We start from the raw sequence: 26,978 nt of genomic DNA on the forward strand, positions 1-26,978 counted from the left end.
CTTGTTTTCCAAATAGACCTTGTGCTTTTCTGTTTCTGTGCTTTTGCTGGTGTCTGTTTTATTTTATTATTTTTTTAATTCTCAATATAAATTTATTTATTTATTTATTTTTAAATTTATTTATTTTAATTGGAGGTTAATTACTTTACAATATTGTATTGATTTTGTCATGTCTGTTTTAGATGTCCTTCCCAGCTGGCATCCTCCCAAATCAGGTCTCTTAAGAGCCTCTTAATCCATTAGGTTTGAGATCAGTGTCACCTATTCCACATAGCTTTCCCTTATTCCCTCCCAACAAGGCTCAAACATTCCTAACTTTCAGAATCACTTACTTAACTTTCTTAAGGCCCTCACCATGGTCCAATAAATGTGTTCAAATACTGTCTGACCTGTTTGATGCCAAGATCCTTGAAGAAACAGAACCATAAATATTCATACCCACCATAGCATTTTATACTTAGATCCTCATGCTTAAATTAATATTTATATAAGAGAAATAACAGCATTTTCTATGAAATGAATGCTACCTTTTTTTTTTCACCCTAAGATCACATAATGTAAGAATATGTGAGATTGTCTTATGCCAATTTAAAATGTAAAATTTGTTTCTAGTTGTTGCTGTTCATTGTTGTTCAGTTGCTAAGTCATTCTGACTCTTTGCAACCCCATGGACTGAAGCACAGCAGGCTCCTCTGTCCTCCACCAATGTCCTAGAGTTTGCTCAAGTTCATGTCCATTAAGTTGGTGATGCTATCTAGTTACTACTGCTCTTCTAAGCTCTTGAAAAATAAACCCCACCTTCATGGAGGGTGGGGATATATGAGCTAGCATTTTAAAATCTCTGTATGATGCTCTTTTCATTCTAAAATGCATCTGATCCCCACAGGAGTTGGGCATCCTGCAGTTACGGGAAGGTGCCTTAGGAAGAAGCATGCGGTCTCCACTATGCTGCTTAACTATACTAGCTTTTCATACTTACATCTCCCTGATACTTGGTAAGGACTGCATTACATTTTATATCATTGAAAGTTGATTATCTTTCATCTGAGTAAGTAAAAATTTAGGAAAATCAGTAAGAGATAGGAATCTATATTTACTTTTTTTTTCAGAAAGATGGAAAATAGTGACTTTGTCATGGTGACATTTAGCAGAAGGGGTGGAGAGTTTCTTTCATTGAATTTTTTAAAATCTGTTCTTGGCTAAAAAAAATTCTATAAGACTTGCTTAAGGTGATCTATTTTTAGCATATTACATTTCTCTTTTAGCAGAAAGTTAAATGTTTTGTTAAAAATAGTTCATATTGGTATTCAAGTCAGAAATTTCAATTAGGAATTGAAGGCAACCACATCTGCTCTTATGAATTTGCCCTAAAGCTTTCTTAAGCTAAAGTCATAGATGAGACTTGTGTTCAAGTGAATAGTTTTCATGTTTTCCGTGAACAGGTCTTTGCTGTGTGTTTTAATGTAATCTGGAGAAATAGTTGTAAATGTCGACTGTGTTTCATGAAGACTGAGGCTTTTCCTGTTAAATTTCTAGGTACGGGAGAAGTGAATGTTGTGGAAGCAGAGAGTCTCCTTGAGCCCTACCTCCAGCAGTTTCCAAATGTATGCTTAGAATTTCAAGTGTCTGTTTTCAGCCGTAAGCATTCTACCAGGCTTGAGTACTGAGCAGCCTGTTTCTCCTTGCTCTGCAGGGTTCCCTTGTGGTGTTCTATCATGGCCGGATAGAGCTGCTAAAAGGGAATGTGGAAGAGGTAACTTATTTGAGGGGGTCGTTTGGGGGGCCTGTCTGTTTAGTGGAGTTGCGTAGCAAACTCATTCCACATGAGGAAATCCAGCTGTATGTGCTAGACAAAAATAGAGGGGAAATATGGAATTAAAAAGCCAAACTTTAATTTTTGTGAGTGCATTCTACTATGTATAGTAGATTATAGAATATAATGTGTATTACTACGTATAGTAGAATATACTCTGCGTTTATGTATGAGGTATTTGAGGCAATTCAGGGTTGGATATAGAAATACAGGTGGGCAATTTAAGGGACTTTCAGAAAACTTTGGCTGCTATCCATCTTGGTATTACATATTGACTTTGGAATCTAGACATTCCATAAAGGTAACTTCATTGTACTATATGTGTGCTCCCCATCAAAGGAATAATTCACTAAATCCCTTGAAGAAAAAGAGTGAAAAGCCTTTCATATAAATATACTCACAAACAATTTTCTTCTACACAATGGGGACAAACATATTTATTTTTCCTTGATTTTATTGTTTTCTACTTACAATACATCTTGGATTTCTTTCCAGGTCAGTATATCTAAATCTTCCTCATTCTTTTTGATGGCTGGGTTTATTCCGTGAGATGGATAAACTGTACCTATTAAAGTGGCCCACTATTGATAGACATTTGGCTATTATACACAATGCTATTGTAAACAATATTATGTGTACATCTCAGTGCAAAGGTACATTTATATAAGACAGAGTCTGATAGGATTTCTAGGTCAAAGATGTTTGTATTTTAATAAATTCAGACAGATTGCCCTCCTTACTTAAAGCTACTCCACTTAAACTCCTATAAAGATATGACTGTAGCCCACCAGCCTTCTCTGGTGGAAATCCTGTGGGATTTCCCAGACAAGAGTACTGGAATGGGTTACCACTTCCTTCTCCAGGGGAGTCTTCCTGACCCAGGGATTGAACCTGCATCTCCTGCTTGTCAGGCAAATTCTTTACCACTGAGCCACCTGGGACGCTCAAAGATATGAGAGTACTTGTTTCCAATGCTCTTTGCCAACTCTGGTCATTATTTATCTTTTATTTTTCCAGTATGATGGCTGAAAAATGATAATCTAAATTTAATTTATATTTTCCAATAAAAAAGCCATCATATGTCTATTTGTCACTCATATATCTTTTTCTCTGATTTCCTATTTATATCTTTAACAATTTTCCCATTTTAGTAAAATTGTATGATAAGTGTTATATGATAATTGTTCTATGATAAGTAAAATTGTCATTTCTTTTTTAGTAAAATTGTTGTATGATAAGTGTTCATTCTTTGCCAGTTATGTGTATAGCAATATCTTCTCCTAGTCTGTCCATTGCCTTAAACTTGGTTTAAGTAAAGGACTTCTGTATTTTATGTCTTACTTAAGGAAGGAATTTTGCTACTCCCACATTGTAAAGTTCCATGGCCCTCTCACAAAGTTAAATAAGGAGACAGAATTTAACTGCATTGTTGGCATGTAAGGAAAGGAGCGTGTCATATTGAGTGGTTTAATGAGTCATGATTTTGCTCTTTTTGTACAAAGTGTTTTATGTATTTTTCCATTAGGTTATTATCTCCTTGTCTAATATCTGGATGATCAGCTTTATGCAATTGACTTATAGGCACAAGAGATATTTCGAAAATGCATTTCAGTTCAAGAAGAATGGAAACAGTTTCACCATCTCTGTTACTGGGAGCTGATGTGGATTTTTGTATTCCAACAAAACTGGAAGGAGGCATATTACTATTCAGATCTGCTTTGCAAAGAGAGTAGATGGTCCAAGGTAAAGTGTAGTACTTTCATCAGTGTCATCTGTTTAGAAATAAGTGTACAGAATAATTTTCACTTAGGATTGTTTGTTCAATAGTATGACATCAACACTGTTTTCTCAACATAGAGACCCATCAAAGGAGGAAGTACGCGTTAAGTACCTGCTGTTTATAACTAGCGTCTTCAGCACTATATGCTTTAAAAGCCATCTAAGCAGCCCTTTTCAACAAAGAGGCTTTATTTCTGAAGATGAATTTCAGTTATATATAAAAATGATTAAATATCAAGTTTTGATAATTTTTTGTAGACTTTTGATGTCCTGATAATGAAGCTTTTCATAATAATAAAAATTAATTCTTTATCCATTCATCTGTTGATGGATACTTAGGTTGCTTTTGTATCTTAGCTTTTGTAAATAATGTTGCTATGAGCATTGAGATGTATATATCTTTTTGTGGATTGCTGGATCATATGGTAGTTCTATTTTAATTTTCTGAAGAATCTTCATACTGTTTTCTGTAATGGCTATACCAATTTACATTCCCACCAACAATATACCAGGTTCCCTTTTCTCTACATCCTTGCCAATATTTGTTATTTGTTGTCTTTCTGATGATAGCCATTCTAACAGGTGTGGCAAGATAGGCAAAGGAGATTGAGGTACACTGTAATAGATATAAATAAGATAACAAGGTTGCAAAAACAGGGAATATAGCCAATATTTTATAACAACTTTAAATGGAGTTTAAACTATAAAAATATTGAATTGCTATATTGTACACTTGAAACTCATATAGTATTGTAAATCAATGAAACTTCAGTTTTAAAAAGTTCTAAAAACCTGATCCATTTGTGAGAAATTGGGAGGAATGAGATAATGATCTCTTTTTCGTTTTGTCCACTTCCTCATCCATGAACATTAAAGTTGAATAATAGCAGAATGGCTAAAATTTGGTGGAAAGTGTGGATCTTATTTGGGATAGGTAGCAAGAGGCTTCATTTCCCTTTTTTGTCTTTGATACCTCAGATACTATATCTGGCAGACTTGTAGTTCATTCTTTTTTAAAAATTGTTATTTATTTATTTGTTCCTGGCTGACAGGGTCTTCGCTGCTGCATGTGGGCTTTCTCTAATTGTGGTGAGCGGGGCTAATCTAGTTGCAGTGTGTGGACTTCTCATTGCAGTGGCTCCTCTTGCTGCGGAGCATGGGCTCTAGGGCATGGGGGCTTCGGTAGTTGTGGCTGTTGGGCTCAGTAGTTGTGGTGCTCAGCCTTAGTTGCCCCATGGCGTATGGGATATTCCCGGACCAGGGATCAAACCCACGTCCCCTGCATTGGCAAGTGAATTCTTAGCCACTGGACCACCAGGGCAGTCCTGTGGGTCATTCATGATTTACAAGGTGGAAATATCATGTACCTAGGGTGCTCTCTAACTACTGCTTTTCTTTTTCACAAGGCAACATATGTGTTCTTAAAAGCTGCAATTTTGAGTATGCTTCCAGAAGAGGATGTGGTAGCAGTGAAAGAGGATGTGGTAACTTTATTCAGGTAAGCTCGTGATGAGTTCCAGACCTATATACCCAGCTCCCATTTGCCACCTTCACTTAGGTATGTCAAAACATTCAAAACTCCCTAGTAAACCTATGTTCTTTCCTCTCCCAATGATTGAAACTGCTAGTAGCAAGGCAAAAACCCATAATACTTGTATCCCCAACACTACCCAGTCCCTCTGTTCCCCATTGAGAGGAGAGGTATAGATTAGAGCGTAGGGGGAATAATAGTTGAGATGAGGTCTGAAGGAGCTGCAGAGGCAGGTGGAGAGTTGTGTTGATACAGTTTGAGACCAAAGGAACAGCAGGAAGGGGCACTGCACATTAAACGAACTAAAGCAAAGCTGATATTGGCAGGACGTAATGCTACATTTTGTATATAGGCCAAAGTAAGACGAATATCCGAGATTACTCAAAATATGTCTCACAGAATACAGAATTAAAAAAAAAAATAAGACGAAGTCTATGGCTATACCACCCTGAACACGTCTGATCTTGTCTAATCCTGGAAGCTAAGCATAGTCGGGGCTGGTTTGTACTTGGATGGGAGGCTGCCTGGGAATACTATGTACTGTAGGCTTAAAAAATAAGACAAGATGTCTTTTAGTGACACAGAGATCATTAGTATCCCATGCAGGAAATGATAAGGTAATAGAATGGAGGTGGAAACCAGACTGGGGTTGGCTAAAGAGTGAATGAGATACAAAGAAATGAACAGAGTTAAGCCTAAATACATTAAGTGATAGAGAAAGTTGGAGGGAGATGTAATATCAAAGAATATATTAATGGGAGAGATCTGGGCATTCTCAAAAACCACTGGGGAGGACCCAGTTCAGAAAGACAGTTGTACATACAAGTGAGAAATGGGATAACTGACCTTTGTAAGGCTCTTGAAAAGTCAGGAGGAGATAGACTCCAAAGCACTGATGGCAGGACCGGCTTTATTTAGAGGGAGGATCAGGTCCTCTGTTGTATCACGCAGGAAGAAGTCCAGAGCAGGCTCAGAGGCATGCCAGCTCGTGTGTCGAGGCAGGGCTGTCTGTTGAGAGCGAAAGAGAAAGGAGTGGGCTGGAGGTCTGAGGAGGATGGAGAATGTTTGAAATCATTGTTGCAGAGAGTGAAACAGAGAGAAGTACAGGACGGGGAATGGCAGGCGGTGCGAGGGCTCATTGGAGGTTGGTGTTGAATGTACAGTGATACCAACTTGTTCTCATTGCAGGAAGATGAGTGCAGCAACTAGGCACGGGCAAGGGAGTCTAGGAAATAAGCTAGAGCCTGCAGCAGTAAAGCTTGCCTGCAGGGCAGGCTAAGCAGGAGTATGGAGGGATGGGGAGAAAGGAGACTGCTGAGTTGGGAGAAAGTTGAAAGACAAGAGGACCGAAAGTCTCATTAGAACAGCCGAGGTTATAATGAGGAGGATGGTTGGTGTGCTTGAGTTTGTGCTCTGATGTAGAAAAGTTACAGATGATGAAATGGCCTAAGATGCAACTGTAGGAGTGGGTGACTGTGGTAGAAAGGAGGACGTGGCCTCTGGAGATGAGGCAGCGAGGGGAACAGAGAAGCCCCACTGCATTCTTTAAACATAATTGATGACAAACACTTTTAATGGAATACTATATTCTGTGGCCACGTTATGAGAAGTAATGGTTTGTCTGCACCCTCAGACTTGCCAGGACAGATTTGAAGGTAGGACCAGGACAACTTTGCCATGCTTTTTAGAAACTGGACCGTGTGTATACTGACTGTAGAATGTACATTAGTGGGAGCCATGGGATGCCAGCTGCTACTGGTGAAATGCATTTCCTTGTTTCACACACACGACAACAAATGGAATGGAATGTGAAGACATATTGGGATCTTTTTCATCTCAGTTTCCTCCACTCCAAAATAAATTTTCTCTGCATCAAAATAATTTCTGTGAAACATGTAACTAATGTTATTTTCAGGCAAAAGCTTGAAGTCTGCTATATGTGTGATAGCATCTAACTTGTTGAGATACTGAGAGGAGAATCCCCCCAAATGTTCTCTTCATTACAGACTCTGTGATCCTTAAATCAGGAGGTTTCATGTCCTCTGCACGCCTCTGACCCTCTCCCTCAACCCTCACCTCGTATGTCCACTGCTGTTTCCGCTGATATTAATTAACATTCATGATGGGCATTCTGATTTAAAACCGTAGCCGTTTGTACACCTAAAAGTAATGTTATATGTCAATTATACTTCAATTAAAAAAACCCATATCTCAAGATTGTGCTGAGAAATAACAACACAAGCTTGTCTTCATATGGAATGCTTTTTCTCTCATTGCATCTTCCTCTTTCTTTCAGTGGTGTAATTAGATATTTCCCTAAATTCCTTCTTGGTGACCTGTTTGGTGCATTTACAAGATTATGTATGAGAAAGTGCCCTACAAATATGTAGCCTCTATTCTCACTTTTCTGTGCTTGTGAATTCTATGATTGGAATTTCTTAGAATTTTGAGAGGAAAATTGTAAACATGCTATATGTTCTTAGCTGATTATTTTCAAAATCACCTACGCTTGGGAAACATTTTCTCAAATTATGCATGAGTTGATGACTCTTTTTGAGCCACTTTTATCAGAGAAGCCATGGACTGTAGCTCACCAGATTCCTCTTGTCCGCAGAATTCTCCAGGCAAGAATACTGGTTGGGTAGCCATTCCCTTCTCCAGGAGATCTTCCTGACCCGGGGATCAAACCTAGGTCTCCCACATTGCAGGTAGATTCTTCACCATCTGAGCCACCAGGGAAACCACTATTAGGTCTGGGGTGAAGCCTAAATTTGCATTTTGAACAGGGTTCCTGGTGGTGCTGATCCACTACTCTGGGGAGCGCAGCATAACAGGGACAGGTATAAATATTGCCTGTGTTCTAATGACTTTTCACTGGAACTGGGGCTCTTCACAGACAGGTGGATGGCTTGAAGCAGAGAATTGCTGGGAAATCGATCCCTACTGAGAAGTTTGCTGTGAGGAAGGCTCGTCGTTACTCTCCCTCATTGCCAGCACCCGTGAAGCTCGTTTTGCCTGCCCTGGTATCTGCCTTTATTTACTTATTCTTTGCATCCTAGAAATACATTATCTAGTTTCAGGGGCAGGGAGAACATCTAACTTTTGTTGTGAAGTTTGCTAAGTTGAAAATCATTATGTTTGGTAAAGGCTTTTTATAAAATATATCATTTAAGTGTTACAGTAACTCTATGAGAGGAATTTTTCTTTGTAGCCTCATTTGACAAATAAGGAAATTCAGACAGAGAGAGGTGAGTTGGCCTATTTGAAATTGAGTTGAATTATAATGCAAGCCACATATGTAACTCTCTTTTCTAGCTGCTACCCTCAAAATCAAAAGGTAAAAAAATTAAAAAGTAGAAGGACACATGATAATCGTTTTCAAAATATTGGTTTAACCCGGTTTGTGCGAAATTTTTGGAGTAGGAAATGGCAACCATTCCAGTATTCTTGCCTGGAACCTTCCATGGCCAGAGGAGCCTGGCAGGCTACAGTCCATGGGGTCACCAAGAGTCAGAAACCACTGAACAACACACCTGCACGCATGCAAAATTTTGTCATTTGAGCGTGTAATCCCTAAGATTTATTAATGAGATTTCACTTTCTTTTATATTGTACTCATCCACTGAAGTCTGGTGCGTGTTTTATGCTTAGAGCGTGTCTCGGTTTGAACCAGCCACATTGCTCCAGAGCCGTAAGTGGCTGGTGGCTTCTGTTGCAGCCTAACACTAGAGCTCCCATTCTTGATCAGTGTGCCATTTAGGTTCGGCTTCATGACAAGCATAATTTCAAGTTAAATGGTCTTAATGCAGATTTCTTTAGAAAGTACTGAATATATCAAATTACAGCAATGGCACCCCACTCCAGTACTCTTGCCTGGAAAATCCCATGGACGGAGGAGCCTGGTGGGCTACAGTCTACGGGGTCGCTAAGAGTTGGACATGACTGAGTGACTTCACTTTCACTCTTCACTTTCATGCATTGGAGAAGGAAATGGCAACCCACTCCAGTGTTCTTGCCTGGAGAATCCCAGGGACGGGAGAGCCTGGGAGGCTTCTGCCTATGGGGTCACACAGAGTCGGACACGACTGAAGCGACTTAGCAGTAGCAGCAGTTGGGGTCTAGTTTGTGTGAGTAGTCATGTAACACAGAGAAAATGTTTAGTGCAAGCTACGTCCGCTGTCCTTTTTTGGAGGTTCCTGATTTTTTTCTTTTGATTCCAGAGTATATTCAATTCTTCCCCTTTAACAGTTGCTTAGCTTCCAGTTTTTATTACCACAAACAGGCTACAATGAAAATTCTTCTATAGCTGTCTTTGTACATGGGCATATAATTCTGTGGGAGAGATATTTAGAAGTAGAATTCGAAGTTGAAGGGCATATGCATTTAATACTTGGACATTGCCAGATTGCTCTCCAGAAGGGCTGTACTGATTTAAATTCCTACCAACAGTGTTTTATTTTTTTAATGTGTGATTGAGCTTTTCATGTGCTTGTTCATTTTTACTTCTTATTTCATGAATTGTTGTTCATGCGCTTATTTCCCTAATTTTTTTATTAGGTTATTTATTATTTTATCATCGACTTATAAATTACAAAGTGAGTGAAAGTCACTCAGCCATGTCTGACTCTTTGTGACCCCATGAACTGTACAGCCCATGGAATTCTCTAGGCCAGAATACTGGAGTGGGTAGCCGTTTCCTTCTCCAGGGATCTTCCCAGCCTAGGGATCGAACCCAGGTCTCCTGCATTGCAGGTGGATTCTTTACCAGCTGAGCCACCAGGGAAACTGCAGTGACTTATAGGAGTTCTTTAAATATTATTCTGTGAGAAAGTAAACTGCAGCCCCTCACAGGTGTCCGTTGGGGGCTAGCCTGCACCGAGTACCTCAGCCCGGGTATTTCCTACTTAAAAAAAGCAATCTCAGAGAACACCACCCTCAGACCAGGTTGTGCCTGGTCTGTGCCTGTGATGCAATGAGATAAAAATATGGCCACTCTGTAAATCATATCTGAGCACAGGTAAAAAGAAGAACACAATGCAAATCACAAAAATGACCAAACACCCTCCTTTTCCAGCCAATATGGGAGCCTGCTACTGTTTTACCCATGACACCTTTCAGCTCCATTCCTGCCTCATTTTTATCACGTGATTAATGCTGGGAGATTGTTTTCTTTCCATGTCACAGAACTTGCCTGGGATTTTTCTAGAGCACCATAGTCCTTTCTCCATCCTAAAACTGAGATGCTTGTGTATACATATGATGTATATGTTGCTCTGATTGCTAAGGGCCTTAAGGAAGGTTAACTCAGAGCACTTCTTTCTCCAGGGCTCAGTGTGTAGAATTGGCTTGAATTTGTGGTAACTAGGAATTTTGCCAAAATCTTGTATTTCATAAAATGACCAGTTCACATACATACTTTTCTTTTTCTGATAAAATGTTCCATCAATAAAAACAAAATTTTAAAAAATCATCATCAGTGTAAATAAATATTCCAAAAGTTATTGAACTCTTACACGATTAGCAATAAGAAAATTTAGATGTAAAACAAAGGAGTGCTGTGATCTTAGTTTTCAGTCCCAAAAGGTGAAGATGACTTTGCTGTCACTCAACTCCAGTGTATTTTCCTCGTTTCTACTGCTTCCCTGTAAGAGGCTGTTCAAACAATCTTAACATATTTTACCATTTATTTATTTCCAAGGAGATTCTAATTATCCTGCTTACTTTGTACCTTTCAAAATATGAACTGAACTACCAGGAAGATTAGAAAAATATTTTCAAGCAAGAGCACATTTGCTTTTGGTCCAAAAAAAAAAGAAAAATTCTCATCTGTTAGCCTATTAAATGTAATTTGCAATGAGAAATCATTAGTTTACATTTTTAGGGGCTGTCATTCTGCCATATGGCCTTTAAATGAATGTATTTTCTGCATATTGGATTGCATTACTGGACTGTCACATGTTTTTAATGGTATAAAAGAACCTGAGCCAGGTGAAATATTTCCTATGTTCATTTGCACTGATGTCCTTGGAAACATTTTATGTAAACAATTGGCAGATGTAGAAAAAATGTTTCCCTTTACTTAAGAGTAACAAGAATTTATGTTTGAATTGTTCATAATATCATTTTAAAATATTATATTTATTTCTATCTGTAATCTATTATCTTCCAAGAGGATTGGATACCAGTAGGTGCTTAGTAAATACTTGTTAAATAAATGAGCAAATCAATTTTTCAGTGAAGACACAATAAACTATATATACTGAACTATTTTGTAGTATAAAAGCCAGAAAGCATTAAAAGCATTAAATAAAGTGAAAATGGGGAGATTAAATCACTAAACTCCAAATGAAGAAAGCTAAGAAAAATGATCTCTTGAGATCACTAGCAACTGAGGCAAAACATTCACACGTGGCTTTGTTGTTGTAAAGAACACCGAATGACCTCACGTAATTGTGAATGGTTTCTCGTTTTTCCTCATTAGGAAATGATGTATGTTTGGAATGGTTTTCCACTAGTGAGCAAGAGAAAAGACCTTTCTGAAAACCTGTTGGTAACTGTTGAAAAGGCCGAGGCAGCTCTTCAAAGTGAAAGTAAGTATGAAAAGTGAGAGCCTGGAAATCTTTACGGCTGCCCCCTCCCGTCCTTTCCCCGTGCACATCTGCTCATGTTGATCTGTGTGCGTGATGAGGACAAAGACCTTGAGCCGCAGGTATTTGGTTGATTGCAGTCAAGATGGAGGGAAGGTACCTGATACAACACGGATGAGCCTTGGGCACGGATGAGCCTGGGCACGGATGAGCCTTGAGGACGTTAGGCTCCGTGAAAGAAGCCAGAGGCAAAAGACAACAGTGTGTGTGATTCCGTTTATATAAAATATCGAGGATAAATCAGTCCATAAAGATGGAAAGCAGATTAGTGGCTGCCAAAGGGTGGAGAACTGGGGGTGTGTGATAACGGAGGATTAAATCATTGTCTGTGACTACAGGGATGAGCTCCTCATTTAGAACATTTTTTACTTTGGGCACAGCATGGGGCTGAAATGTTTAATGAGATTTCTCTTTACAAATACCTTTAAAAAGTTAAACATTACATTTGAAAAACGTAGGTGAAAAAAGTCACCATTGTTTTTCCTACTATGCACAATTAATTTAGAGTTTCTGTTTATGCCCACTTAGATTTATTTTTATAGTTATGATCATAGTGTATCTGGACATACTCTAGCCTATATTTTTTTATTTATTATATCATAACCTTTTCTCTCATTGAGATAAAACTGAGATATAACACTATATTAGTTTTGGATGTACCGTGTAATGATTTGATATTTGTACGCATTGCAGAATCACTATAGTAAGTCTAGTAAATGTCTGTCACCATACATCATTACAGAAATTTTTTTCTTTTGTTGAGAACTTTTAAAATCTACTCTCTTAGCAACTTTCAAATATGCAATATAGTATTACCTGTAGTCACCATCTGTACTTGACATCTCCATGACTTAATTGTTTTATACCTGGCTTCAGTCCAGTTCAGTCTCTCAGTCCAGTTCAGTGTCCAACTCTGCAATTCCATGGACTGCAGCATGCCAGGCTTCCCTGTCCATCACCAACTCCCAGAGTTTGCTCAAACTCATGTCCATTGAGTTGGTGATGCCATCCAACCATCTCATCCCCTGTCATCCCCTTCCCCTCCTGCCTTCAATCTTTCCCAGCATCAGGGTCTTTTCCAATGAGTCAGTTCTTCACATCAGGTGGCCAAAGTACTGGAGTTTCAGCTTCGGCAACAGTCCTTCCAATGAATACACAGGACTAATTTCTTTTAGGATTGACTGGTTGGATCTCCTTGCAGTCCAAGGGACTCTCAAGAGTCTTCTCCAACACCACAGTTCAAAAGCATCAATTCTTCGGTGCTTGGGTTTGTTTACAGTCCAGCTCTCACATCCATACATGACTACTGGAAAAACCATAGCATTAACTAGATGGACCTTTATTGGCAGAGTAATGTCTCTCCTTTTAAATATGCTGTCTAGGTTGGTCATAGCTCTTCTTCCAAGGAGCAAGCGTCTTTTAATTTCATGGCTGCAGTCACCATCTGCAGTGATTTTGGAGCCCAAGAAAATAAAGTCTTTCACTGTTTCCATTGTTTCCCCATCTATTTGCCATGAAGTAATGGGACTGGATGCTATTATCATAGTTTTTTGAATGTTGAGTTTTAAGCCAATTTTTTCACTCTCCTCTTTCACTTTCATCAAGAGGGTCTTTAGTTCTTCTTCGCTTTCTGCCATATCATCTGTCATCTGCAGATCAGGTTATTGATATTTCTCCTGGCAATCTTGATTCCAGCTTGTGCTTCATCCCACCCAGCATTTTGCATCATATACTCTGCATATAAGTTATATAAGCAGGGTGACGATATACAGCCTTGACGTACTCCTTTCCTGATTTGGAACCAGTCTGTTGTCCCATGTCCAGTTCTTTCTGTTGCTTCTTGCTGCTGCTGCTGCTGCTAAGTCGCTTCAGTCGTGTCTGACTCTGTGCGAACCCATAGATGGCGGCCCACCAGGCTCCGCCATCCTTGGGATTCTCCAGGCAAGAACACTGGAGTGGGTTGCCATTTCCTTCTCCAAAGCATGAAAGTGAAAAGTGAAAGTGAAGTTGCTCAGTCGTGTCTGACTCTTCGCAACTCCATGGACTGCAGCCTACCAGACTCCTCCGTCCATGGGATTTTCCAGGCAAGAGCCCTGGAGGGGGTTCCCATTGCCTTTTCCGTTGCTTCTTGACCTCCATACAGATTTCTCAAGAGGCAGGTAATTTGTTGTGATCCACACAGTCAAAGGCTTTGGCATAGTCAATAAAGCAGAAGTAGATGTTTTTCTGGAACTCTTGCTTTTTCGATGATCCAATGGATGTTGGCATTTGATCTCTGGTTCCTTTGCCTTATCTAAATCCAGCTTTAACATCTGGAAATTAATGGTTCGTGTACGATTGAAGCCTGGCTTGGAAGATTTTAAGCATTACTTTGCTAGTGTGTGAGATGAGTGCAGCTGTGCAGTAATTTGAACACTCTTTGGCATTGCCTTTCTTTGGGATTGGTATGAAAACTGACCTTTCCCAGTCCTGTGGCCACTGCTGAGTCTTCCAAATTTGCTGGCATATTGAGTGCAGCACTTTCACAGCCTCATCTTTTAGGATTTGAAATAGCTCAACTGGGATTCCATCACCTCCACTAGCTTTGTTTGTAGTGATGCTTCCTAAGGCCACTTTGCATTTCAGGATGTCTGACTCTAGCTGAGTGATCACACCATCATGGTTATCTAGGTCATGAAGATTTTTTTGTACAGTTCTTCTATGTATTCTTGCCAGCTCTTCTTAATATCTTCTTCTGTCAGGTCCATACCATTCTGTCCTTTATTATGCCCATCTTTGCATGAAATGTTCCCTTGGTATCTCTAATTTTCTTGAAGAGATCTTTAGCCTTTCCCATTCTATTGTTACACTGATCACTGAAGAAGACTTTCTTAGCTCTCCTTGTTATTCTTTGGAATACTGCATTCAGATATGTATATCTTTCCTTTTCTCCTTTGCCTTATACCTGGGAGTTTGTGCATTCTGACCTCTTCACGTATTCCTCCTACTCCTCAAGCTCTTGCCCCTGACAACCTGTCTATTCCCTATATCTATGTGCTTTTATTTATTTAGGTTTCACGTAGAAGTGAGAACATAGAATGTTCGTCTGACTTTGGTTCACTTAGCATTAGTACCTTCAAGGTCCTTCATGTTGTTGCAGATGGAACAATTTGATTCTTTTTCATGGCTGAATGTTCCATTTTACACACACACAGACATGTATTTCACATTTCCTTTATCCATTCATCCATTGATGGATACTTAGATCTTTTCCATGCATGTCTGTTGTAAATAATGCAGTGAACATGAGCATGCATATATCTTTTCGAGATAGTATTTTTTTTTCAGATAAATATGCAAAGGTGGGGTTACTGGATCATATGGTTCAGTTCAGTTCAGTTCAGTCGCTCACTCGTGTCCGACTCTTGGCAACCCCATGAATCGCAGCACGCCAGGCCTCCCTGTCCATCACCATCTCCCGGAGTTCACTCAGACTCACATCCATCGAGTCCATGATGCCATCCAGCCATCTCATCCTCGGTCTTCCCCTTCTCCTCCTGCCCCCAATCCCTCCCAGCATCAGAGTCTTTTCCAATAAGTCAACTCTTCGCATGAGGTGGCCAAAGTACTGGAGCTTCAGCTTTAGCATCATTCCTTCCAAAGAAATCCCAGGGCTGATCTCCTTCAGAATGGACTGGTTGGATCTCCTTGCAGTCCAAGGGACTCTCAAGAGTCTTCTCCAACACCACAGTTCAAAAGCATTAATTCTTTGGTGCTCAGCCTTCTTCACAGTCCAACTCTCACATCCATACATGACCACAGGGAAAACCATAGCCTTGACTAGACGAACCTTAGTCGGCAAAGTAATGTCTCTGCTTTTGAATATACTATCTAGGTTGGTCATAACTTTTCTTCCAAGGAGCAAGTGTCTTTTAATTTCATGGCTGCAGTCACCATCTGCAGTGATTTTGGAGCCCCCAAAAATAAAGTCTGACACTGTTTCCACTGTTTCCCCATCTATTTCCCTTGAAGTGATGGGATTGGATGCCATGATCTTCGTTTTCTGAATGTTGAGCTTTAAGCCAACTTTTTACTCTCCTCTTTCACTTTCATTAAGAGGATTTTTAGCTCCTCTTCACTTTCTGCCATAAGGGTGGTGTCATCTGCATATCTGAGGTTATTGATATTCCTCCCAGCAATCTTGATTCCAGCTTGTGTTTCTTCCAGTCCAGCGTTTCTCATGATGTACTCTGCATAGAAGTTAAATAAGCAGGGTGACAATATACAGCCTTGACGTACTCCTTTTCCTATTTGGAACCAGTGTGTTGTTCCATGTCCAGTTCTAACTGTTGCTTCCTGACCTGCATACAGATTTCTCAAGAGGCAGGTCAGGTGGTCTGGTATTCCCATCTCTTTCAGAATTTTCCACAGTTGATTGTGATCCACACAGTCAAAGCCTTTGGCATAATCAATAAAGCAGAAATAGATGTTTTTCTGGAACTCTTTTGCTTTTTCCATGATCCAGCGGATGTTGACAATTTGATCTCTGGTTCTTCTGCCTTTTCTAAAACGAGCTTGAACATCTGGAAGTTCATGGTTCACGTATTGCTGAAGCCTGGCTTGGAGAATTTTGAGCATTACTTTACTAGCATGTGAGATGAGTGCAATTGTGCGGTAGTTTGAGCATTCTTTTGCATTGCCTTTTTTTGGAATTGGAATGAAAACTGACCTTTTCCAGTCCTGTGGCAGAATGGGAAAGACTAGAGATCTGTTTAAGAAAATTAGGGATACCAAAGGAACATTTCATGCGAAGATGGGCTCAGTAAATGGGACAGAAATGGGACAGAAATGGTATGGTCCTAACAGAAGCAGAAGATATTAAGAAGAGGTGACCAGAATACACGGAAAAACTGTACAAAAAAGATCTTCACGACCCAGATAAACATGATGATGTGATCACTAATCTAGAGCCAGACATCTTGGAATGTGAAGTCAAGTGGGCCTTAGAAAGCATCACTATGAACAAAGCTAGTGGAGGTGATGGAATTCCAGTGGAGCTGTTTCAAATCCTGAAAGATGATGCTGTGAAAGTGCTGCACTCAATATGCCAGCAAATTTGGATCATATGGTAGTTTATCATAAATGTTTTAATTCTTTCTAGGTAACCCTTGTAATTTCAAGAGCTTCCTGGCATTCCAGGGAGATAATATATCATTATTTAACCAACTCTTTCAGTATTGGGCATTTAGGCTGCTTTCCATATTTGAAAGTATTCTAACTTTAGATTCCCATCAATAGTGCAGTCACTCAGTCATGTCCAACTCTTTGCAACCCCATGGACTGCAGCATGCCAGGCCTTCCTCTCCATCACCAACTTCCGAAGTTTACCCAAACTCATGTCCATTGAGTCAGTGATGCCATCCAGCCATCTCATCCTCTGTCATCCCCTTCTCCTCTTGCCCTCAATCTTTCCCAGCATCAGGGTCTTTTCAAATGATTGAGTTCTTCGTATCAGGTGGCCAAAATATTGGCGTTTTGGCTTCAACAGCAGTCCTTCCAATGAACACACAGGACTGATCTCCCTTAGGATGGACTGGCTGGATCTCCTTGCAGTCCAAGGGACTCTCAAGAGTCTTCTCCAACACCACAGTTCAAAAGCATCAATTCTTCGGTGCTCAGCTTTCTTTATAGTCCGACTCTCACATCCATACATGACTACTGGAAAAACCATAGGCTTGACTAGGCGGACCTTTGTTGGCAACATAATGTCTCTGCTTTTAAACATGCTGTCTAGGTTGGTCATAACTTTTCTTCCAAGGAGTAAGTGCCTATTAATTAACCCAATTAGTTAATTAAGCATCTATTAATTAACTTAATATATAGTTATTATAGATTTAAAAATTTTAGATCTATTATATTATTATAATTTAGATATAAAAATTTTATATAAAGTTTTTATCTATTATAGATAAATGAACCTCTTTACATTTTTATATTATCTTCTACATTTTTAATTGTAGGAAAATGCACATACTATAAAATTTGCCATATTAACCGTTTTTAAACTGTATGGTCCAGTTTTGCAGCCAGTTTTGAGAATTTTTTTGTACCCTTTAAACAGTAGCTCCCCATTTCCCGCTCTTCACAGTGTTGGCAATCACCATTTTACTCTTTATTACTGTGAATTTGACACTCTAGAGACTCTATATAGGTGGAATCGTGCAGTCTTTTTCTTCTTGTGATGCCTTATTTCCCTTATCCTAATATCCTCCAGGTACGTCCATGTTGCAGCATGTGTCAGAATTTCCTTCATGTTTAAGGCTGCATAATACTCTGTTCCGTGTTTATACCAAACTGTGTTTATCTATTCATCCATCAATGTATATTTGGGTTGCTTGCACTTTTGACTGTGAACAATACTTCTATGAACATGCATATGCAAATATTTCATTCAGATGCTGCTTTCATTTCTTTTAGATATATGCCTCAAGGTGGATTTGCTGGATCATGTAACATTTCTAGTTTTAATTTTTTTAGGAACTGACATACTGTTTTCTCTAGTGGCTGCACCTTTGTGTATTCCCACCAACAATACACACAGGTTTCAATTTCTCTACATCCTTGACAATGCTAGTAATTTTCTTTCCTTTTTTTAAATCTGTTTTGTTTGTTTTTTGGTCGTAGGCATGCTAATGGGTGTAAGATTTTTTTTAAACAATTTTTTATATAGAATAATTTCAACAGGAAAAATATTTACTTTGATTTGAGTGGAAACTCAATGTAAAGCCACATCATTTTAAAATTTAACTGAGGTAAAACTCCATAAAAATTTACTTCAAAAAATCGGTTTCAGAAAATTGCGATTCAGTAAAATCTATTAAGGCTTTTGAACAAATTTACTGGTATTTATATTTGTGGAACTAATTTGGCCACTTTTCATTAATTTGTTCCTTTGAACACTCATTTTTCATACCAGGTATAGCATTGTGATAGTAGAAAAAACATTGTCCCTGTCATTAAGGGGATTATTTGTGATTAAATGCTATATATTTGCAAATTAGATGAAAAAATGAATATGTTTTAAAGTAAGTGTATATGTGAGAAATGGGAGGTAAAGAAAAACCTTTTTTTTTTAAGTGAAAACATTTGTAGGCTATTTTTTCCTCCAAAGGAGTAGGCTAGCTTGCATCTGTTTTCCTACAAAGATGAGGGTTTTAGTTCAATAGAATAAATTCTAATGTTTGAATGTCCATCCTTTGTAGTATAGACTAATACGTACCACCACGGAGTAACACCTTTGTATACGGTTGCCCCTTATTTTCCACGTGGAATTGATTCCAAGACTCACTGTGGATACCACAGTCTTTGGATGCTCAAGTTCCATACTCTGCCCTCTGTATCCACAGATTGCTCATTCGCTGATTCAATCAGCTGCAGATCCTAAATGTAGCCCCAATCTGGTTTGTTGATTAGAAGCATACATAGATTGTTTTTTTGGAGGAGGGGGGGTGGTCTTTAATAGGGAAGGTAATGTGGTATTGATATTTGTGATTTTCATAGTGAATAACTTGTCAGATCTTGGAAGTGAGAGGTGATTATCAGCTATCTTCAGCACCTAGAAATAAAGCAACCTTCTTTGACTTGGTTAAGTAGCATCCTTAACCTCCTATAGACAAGCTGTTTACTGATTAAAACGCCAGCATGTGTTAATGGTGATTTCTGATATTTGTACTGAAAGCAAGAGTATTTCAGTATGAAGGACTCTCAAAGCTGTATCATTCTGTTTTTTTGTCCCTTCCCACCTGTGTTCACAGCCCGAAATGTATAAATTATCAGTCTGTCTTGGAATGACTTATTTCTACTTAACTTGCAGAAAAGAAAAACCCAAATTCAAAAGCAGTATAGATATGAAATAGCCACCTTTGTCAGATAGATGTCATATACGATATGGTTCCTTCTGTTAATATGTATTAGCCTTGGGCTATAGAAGGCAGAGTCATTTTCAAAAGGAAAAATGTCTTGAAAGAAGATCCTCTATATTAGCCTCATGCAGTTAGAAGTTTGTGGGGATTCTAGGTGCTTTACATGTATTTCAGGATCATTTTGTCTAATTTTATGACATAATTTCATCCCCCAAAGGAACTAACCTGGGAGAACTGGTAAGCTGTAAACATAATGATCTGGGGAGGGTGTTCTCCTTCCTGAATTTTTAATGGGGAGAAGGCCATCTGCTTCTCCACATGGAAGCATTACCCTCTTCCACATGAAGCCAGCCCAGTTAGGGGCCGGAGCCACAGGAAGAGGCCTCCTGCTTGCTCCTCACTGCTTTACTTTTCATTAAATTAATAAAGCTCTTACTTTATTTACAGTTCAAGCTTACTTTTACCTAAGGTCACTTAACTCAGAGGCGAGCACCTAAAAAAATTTTTTTGAGTGGCGAGAGTGATAAAGTGAAAAAAGGCAAGAATAAACCCCTTAATCAAATGGTGTGTTGAAGTATTAAACTTGATATTCTTTTCATTTGAAGTATTTTCATTGAATTTAGTGAGGCATAAATATGCTAAACAGACATATTTTTAAATTTTTAAATGATCCCTCTGAAACCTAACAGCTGTTAGTGCTGCCTCTTAAGTAGGATATTTTTTGTTTTTGTGAGTAAACTGTATGTGTTTTGCTTTAAGACTCCAGTGACTACTCTGTAGATGACGACTGCCTAGTGAAACTGCTAAAAGGATGCTGCCTGAAGAACTTACAGCGGCCCTTGCAAGCAGAATTGTGCTTCAATCATATTGTCCAAAGGTAAAAGCAGACAATGAAACCAGCTTGAGTGCAAATTGCAGTTTCTGGGGAATCGCTGTGAGAAAGTGATGCTTTTATCTCTGCTGCTAACCTTTTTTCACTTGGTGTTGTCAGAAAGAGAATCCAGTAATGTTTTCTTTATTCTTTGAGAAAGAAATGATAACCTAAGTGAACATGGCTTTATGCTTTTCCACGTGGTGTTTAGAGGTGACTCACGAAAGCTATATTTACAGCCAAGCTGACAGGTGTCTGTCTCAATTCTGGCAGTAACGTACTGAACATCTGATACTTTTTTTGATCTGTGCATTTGTCTGTCATTCATTTATTCTACCAATATTTGAGTACCCACTATGTGCCAGAAACTGTGATCCTGAATCCTAGGGTTTCAGAGTTGAATAAACAGACTAACCATCATTGTAATGATAATTTGGCAGGAAAGAACAACTGTGATAAATGCTATAACAGCTCTTTTGGCAAGGGGCATTTTTCTAGGATGAATGAGTATTATCCCCTCAGTAGCACTGATGATGAGGTCCTGCCCCTTTGCTAGTTAGAGAGCTGAGTCAAGGTTCTGTTGCCTGGCCCTCTTCTCTGCATCTGGAGTCACAGATGCAGTTATCTACAGGGGCCAGACAGGTAACCTTTCTGAGTGCTGGCGGGAATGTGGATTAGTAGGCACTGCAGATCAGGGCGATTGTGTGGTCTCTCTAAAGAGTACCGCCACTCCTGAACTCAAATTGACTATTATTCTTGACAGTGTGGGCCCACTAGTAATAATCCCTACTCTTTATCATTGAAAGCCTGGAATCGGAATTTTATGTAACATCTTCTGATTTTTAAACCTTGGCTCAATTTTTTGGAAACCATTCTGTATACCAAATAAGTCACAGCCACAGACTTCTGCTTGACGTCTTCTGTTCGGTATCATGTGCTTTCCCATCTATAACTACTGATCCTCTTCTTCTGACCATGTTTTCTGAGAATGTAGGAGGGCTGCTGTCCTTAAAAGAAGAAGAAAGACTCGATGTCTATTTCTCAAATTAATAATATGCTGTCTTTAGTAAATATATTAAAGAAGTATCCACTGAGCTCCCTTTTATTGCCACTTTTATTAGGATCCAAAGGATGACTTATTTGGGCTATTTGTTGTGTCTTTTGAATCTCATAGTGGATAGTTTGCTGGTGTGTCTTATAGTTTTGGATTGTGAACTCAACTTCAATGAGTTTTATCTTGAGACTCCAGTGAGGCTAGGACTGAGGAAGAGTCTCTTTCTAAGCACTGTGCTTTTATTTCTGCCAGATGCCCCAGAGGCTTTTCTCACCCTGGGCCACGTTCATGTTAATTTTGTTGCTTAGAGCTTCTTGGATCATTTAGGCCACATAAATTTGAATTGCAAATCCCGGATGAGGACAGACCCATTGATTATTAATTTCTTAAGGGATTTGGTTTTTCTTCCCACCTAGAGAATAGGCCAGTCTTCCCAGATGGAGCTAGTGGTTAAGAACTCACCTGCCAGGGCAGAAGACATAAGAGATGTGGGTTTGATCCCTGGGTCGGAAAGATCCCCTGGGGGAGGGCACGACAACCCACTCCAGTATTCTTGCCTGGAGAATCCCATGAGTGGAGGAGCCTGATGGGCTATAGTCCATAGGGTTGCGGAGAGTCAGACACGACTGAAGCAATTGAGCACACAGAGTATAGGCCACAGAGCCAACTGCCCTTGGCTTCCTCCTGTGCCATAAGTGGGTTCTCGTCTTCTACCCTTCCTCTGATGGAGCTGGGCCCCAGCTTTCTGTAGTGGTCTCAGCCCCTGCTGTACGTATTATGTGGGCCCAAGGTCTCACCTCCTGTGTGGACAGAGAGACACGAAGCCTTGGCTGAAACAGACCCAGGAGTGCTTTGGCATCATCGACGCAATTAGAGTTCTGGTTTTGTTTTCAGTTTCAGAGTCTTCCTTATGTTCTTGTGAGCTGAGCTCTTCTTTTAAAAGGGTGTTGCTCTTATTTGTTTCAGCGCTTCTAGATGTTGGGAAATCAGATAATTTTCATAATACTGCTGTAAACAGAAGTGTGGGCCCCTTCTTTCCTGACATTTTGAAGCATTATAAGACAAACAGTATAAAGAGAGTTAAACCTTAGTGAAAAATAAGTGGAGTCATTTTCTAAATGGAGTCATTTCTGAACATGCTCATGGTCTTGTCCTTTCTAGGATAATCTTCAAAAATCTGCATGTTTTTGTCTATATGAAAGGGAGGAAACAATGTTCAGTGCTGGATTTAGACTAAGGAGTAAAATAAAAGCATAATAGAGGAAATCCCTGGTGTTCCAGTGGTTAGGACTTTGTGCTTCCACTGCAGAGGGCATGAGTTCAATCCCTGATTGGGGAACTAAGATCCTGTATGCCATACAGTGAGCCCCCCCCCCCCAAAAAAAGTAATATATTAAAAGCATACTGTTTATTGCCATGGTTTATTGTATTCTTTAACTGTATAATGACAGCTTTCCTCTAGTAATAGACTTAGTGCTGTACCTATTTTGATAAGAATGGGGAAAAATATATATGTTGAAAAAGAATGATATGTTCCTCCTTCTGTTTAGATTTAATTACTTTTCATTCACTCTTTTAGTGAAAAGCTACTGAAGTATGACCACTACCTAGTGCCATTTACTCTGTTTGAATTGGCATTTTTGTATAAAAACCAAGGAGAAATTGACAAGGCCATCAAGTTCCTAGAAACTGCAAGGTAAGTGATAATCGCAGCTTGATTGCTATGGAGTCAGGAATATCAATACTATTTTTACAACAGCAATAACTTGATATACTTAAAAATGAACATATTAGTAAAAAATTATTCATTCTATTACCTTTGCTAATTTATGCTTAATTTCTACTTGTGGCTTTTGTTGGAATTGTGCAATTTTCAAGCTTCTAAATGCCTGACCCTATGACTGTTTACAAATGTTGTGATTTGGGGGAACCTACAAGACAGATTTCTGACCTATTCTCTTCTGTATCAGGGGTGAGAAAGCTTTTTCTGTAAAGGGGCAGTTAACACTTTTGGCTTTTCAGTAGAGGGTCTCCATTGTATTGAAAGTGGCCATAGACAACAATATGTAAATAAACGGGTGTGCCCAGAGTTGGCCATAATTTTGGTTATAGTTTGCTGACTTTTGGTATATTCCACCATCTCTCTCATTTCATTAAAAAGCCTCTGATTTGAAGAAGCCCTTTGAATCTTCCTGACTCTTTCTTCTTTCTGGCTATTGTGGCAATTTCATAGCACTTTATCAATCCTGGTGGACAATGGCGCTCAGATTTCCTGTGATCATGGTTCATTTATTGGGGACACAAACCCTGTGGTCTGCTTGCTTTGAACTCTACTTGCAGTGGACAAAGAATGCCATGATAGCTCTAGGCCATAACTAGCTTAATAACTCATTGGTTTGTTCATTTCCTTAAATTTAGCAAGTATTCACTGAGTACCTATTATGTGCCAGACACTAGAGAAGGTTCTAGACAAACAACTGTGCATCAACAGGCAATGTTTCTGCTTTCTAAACTGTGGGGTATTGGTAAATACACAGATAAGAAAAATAGCAATGATTTTTCCTTCGTTGAGATTTATGGTATGATACTAGGTACCTGGGTGTTACTTTAGATTGAGTTGATTCTGAAAGGTTTCCTTGAGGAGGTGCTATGTAGTTGAGATTAGCATAATTAAAGCCAGTCCTGAGAAGATCTGTCACCAGAAGACTGGATGAGGAGCATTCCTGGCTGGGGATAGGAGGGGGAGGGTGTCAAGATACTAGGTTGATAATGATGCTTTACTGAAATGGGGACTACTTAGAGGAGCATGGTTGAAGAGAGGAAAAAAAACATATTTCTGTTTGGACTGTGTTATTTTGAGGTGCCTATAGGTATTCATGTGGAGATGGTGAGTTGACAGTCATTTATATGAGCATGTAGTTCAGTGTAAAGGTCAAGGCCAGTTGTAGATATTTGAATGTCTCCAGGACACTCCAGTGTTCTTGCCTGGAGAATCCCAGGGACGGGAGAGCATGGTGGGCTGCTGTCTATGGGGTCGCACAGAGTCAGACACGACTGAAGTGACTTAGCAGCAGGACAGAGACAGTGATATTTAAAGCTGTGGTGGGGTCATTTGGGGAAAGCTGTATAGCTAGAGAAGGAGATCCAGCACAGAGCCTTGAGCTATGCAGTTATTTTAGAGATTAAATAGTAAGATTAAGAAGTGGCCATGAGTTAGGATGACATCCTCGAGAGCCAAGTGAACAAAATGTTTCAAAAGAAGAAACATTTTATGAAAGATGGGAAGTTATGAAGATGGTTGCCAAGAGGTCAAGCAAGGTGAGACCAGAGAAGTGGCTGCTGAATTTGGCAGCATGAAGATCATCAGCAACTTGGACAAGTGAAGTGAGAAAGGGGAGTCAGCCATTCCACTTTTTTGTTTTATTAAGCTAGAGATATGAGAAAGTCACCTTTAAAGTTAGTTTCTTGAGAGTGAGTATGACTGCCATTTCAGCTCACGTTCATGTATCTTCAAATATAGCCATTGGAAAATTTGGGACTAAAAGTACTGTTTCCAAGTATTTATCATGTGGACATATTTAGTGTTATCAAATGGTAAAGAATCCACATGCAGTGCAGGAGTCTGGGGTTTGATACCTGGGTTCAGAAGATCTCCTGGAGAAGGAAATGGCTACCCACTCCAGGATTCTGGCCTGGAAAATTCCATGGACAGAGGAGCCTGGCAGGCTACAGTCCATGGGGTTGCAGAGAGTTGGACAAGACTGAGCAACTTTCACTTTCAAGTAATATATAAGGCAAATATATAGCAATGAAAATAAAAGACTAGTAATTCACTGAGAAAAAGCAAGACCAGCAGTGATCAAAAAGTCAACACTAACTCAAGACAGTGCTAGTGATGCCAACATAGACAAACTTCCCAATAATTTCAAGACTGTTGATTATCTGTGGTTCTCCTTGTACAGTAGGAGCTTTGCAAAGCTGCTGAGGTTAATTAGGGAAATACTCAATTACATCCTTCAGTAAATTCTAGTAAGATGTTGGCTTAGCTCATTAGTAATAACCCTTAGCAAGGTTACCAGTAAGTAACCCTTAGACCTGTATAACATAAAGGGCTGTAGAAAGAAGTGAATGCCACTACAGAGAAAGTTATAGCTCTCCCATGGGCCAAGGTGGTGTGTGTGAAAGTAGAGCCCAAGATCCAAGCCACTCCATTTTTCTGAGTCTGAACAGTTCTAGCAAAGAGACGTCAACACGGATGATATAAGTGAAGTTTTAAAGTAATCTGTGGATTTCTAATTCCCCTCCTGACATTGTCACGTAATAATTATCGGCCAAACCATTGATATTTGCCTGTGAGAACTGGAGTAAGTAATTTTGCTGTTACCAAATAATCCTACTATCTTTGTTGTCACTGTTGTTTCATGAGTGTGTGTATGTTTAACTTAAATTTTTTTTTTGAGGGGGTGAATGACCCTATTTACCTTGTTTATACGAGGTTGCCTAAAATTTCCAGTTTAGAAAAGGAGGTCAGCTATTTAAAAATAGTTCACAAAGTTTTTTAAGCCCTCAGCATAACCTTCTTGCTGTTTGGGAGAAGTACAAACCTTGCTAATCAAAGTAGGATTTTTAGACTACCACCTGGAAACTTCTAGAAATACAGTATATTGTCATTCCCCCTCTCCTCCCAGGAACAGAATCTGCATTTTAACAAAATCCACTGTTATGCTTAGTGATGTTTGAGAGTAAATAAAGAATGAAGGTGAGAGGAAGGGGAGGAGGGTGGTGGTGCCCTGGTTTATAAAGGAATTTTGACATTAGAATTTTATTGTTATCTGTCTTTAGAAATAACTACAAAGATTACTCGCTGGAGTCCAGACTACACTTCAGAATTCAGGCAGCTCTTCACCTCTGGAAAAAATCGTCTTCAGATTGATCAGAACATGAAGGATGGAATTTTCTCTCAATTTGTACCGGCGTCTATAGATATAGATTAGGCCTCATATTAAAGTGGAAAAATGATCTTGTGAATGAGAGACAGAAAACTAATTTTACTGTCAATATTTTCTATAATTTGTGTGGTTTATTCTTGGTCTACTTAAGTGTTTTTTTTTTCTCTATGGAATGATGGTCAGTAATATCTTGAAAACTCTTATATTTTGCATCTTCAAAAGGAATTTCAAATTAATTTAATTGGAGAGTGAAGAAGTCTTTTAAAGGACTCACAGGTACAATAAAGTCTAAATAGATTATTTATTTTTTTAAATGTGGAAATGAATATCATGTAAGTAGTAAATGGCTTATAACCTGAGCCATATTTAGATTTGTTGGAGTGTTAAACTTCAGAGATAGTTTGTTGCCTAGAATTTACGTTTCAGAAAGAAA

General features: G+C 39.1%; 1 protein-coding gene across 3 annotated transcripts in view; it reads left to right on the forward strand.

Annotated features, from left to right (window-relative positions):
• TTC39B (tetratricopeptide repeat domain 39B) overlaps positions 1–26,556 on the forward strand; it is a 52,382-nt gene extending 25,826 nt beyond the window's left edge. For 2 of the 3 annotated variants that reach the window (XM_068973874.1, XM_068973876.1), the window contains exons 8-17: positions 887–995; positions 1,537–1,604; positions 1,694–1,753; positions 3,395–3,556; positions 4,999–5,090; positions 8,020–8,146; positions 11,605–11,713; positions 20,431–20,548; positions 23,176–23,292; positions 26,439–26,556. In XM_068973874.1, the coding sequence (XP_068829975.1) occupies positions 887–995; positions 1,537–1,604; positions 1,694–1,753; positions 3,395–3,556; positions 4,999–5,090; positions 8,020–8,146; positions 11,605–11,713; positions 20,431–20,548; positions 23,176–23,292; positions 26,439–26,529 (1,053 nt within the window). In that variant the 3' untranslated portion in view covers positions 26,530–26,556. Of the gene's footprint in view, positions 1–886; positions 996–1,536; positions 1,629–1,693; positions 1,754–3,394; positions 3,557–4,998; positions 5,091–8,019; positions 8,147–11,604; positions 11,714–20,430; positions 20,549–23,175; positions 23,293–26,438 lie in introns of all 3 variants that reach the window. The other variant, XM_068973875.1, reaches the window with a different exon arrangement.
• Positions 26,557–26,978: the final 422 nt, after the last annotated feature.

This window comes from Capricornis sumatraensis, chromosome 6, assembly GCF_032405125.1.
Source record: "Capricornis sumatraensis isolate serow.1 chromosome 6, serow.2, whole genome shotgun sequence".
In the NCBI taxonomy this organism is placed as follows: domain Eukaryota; kingdom Metazoa; phylum Chordata; class Mammalia; order Artiodactyla; family Bovidae; genus Capricornis; species Capricornis sumatraensis.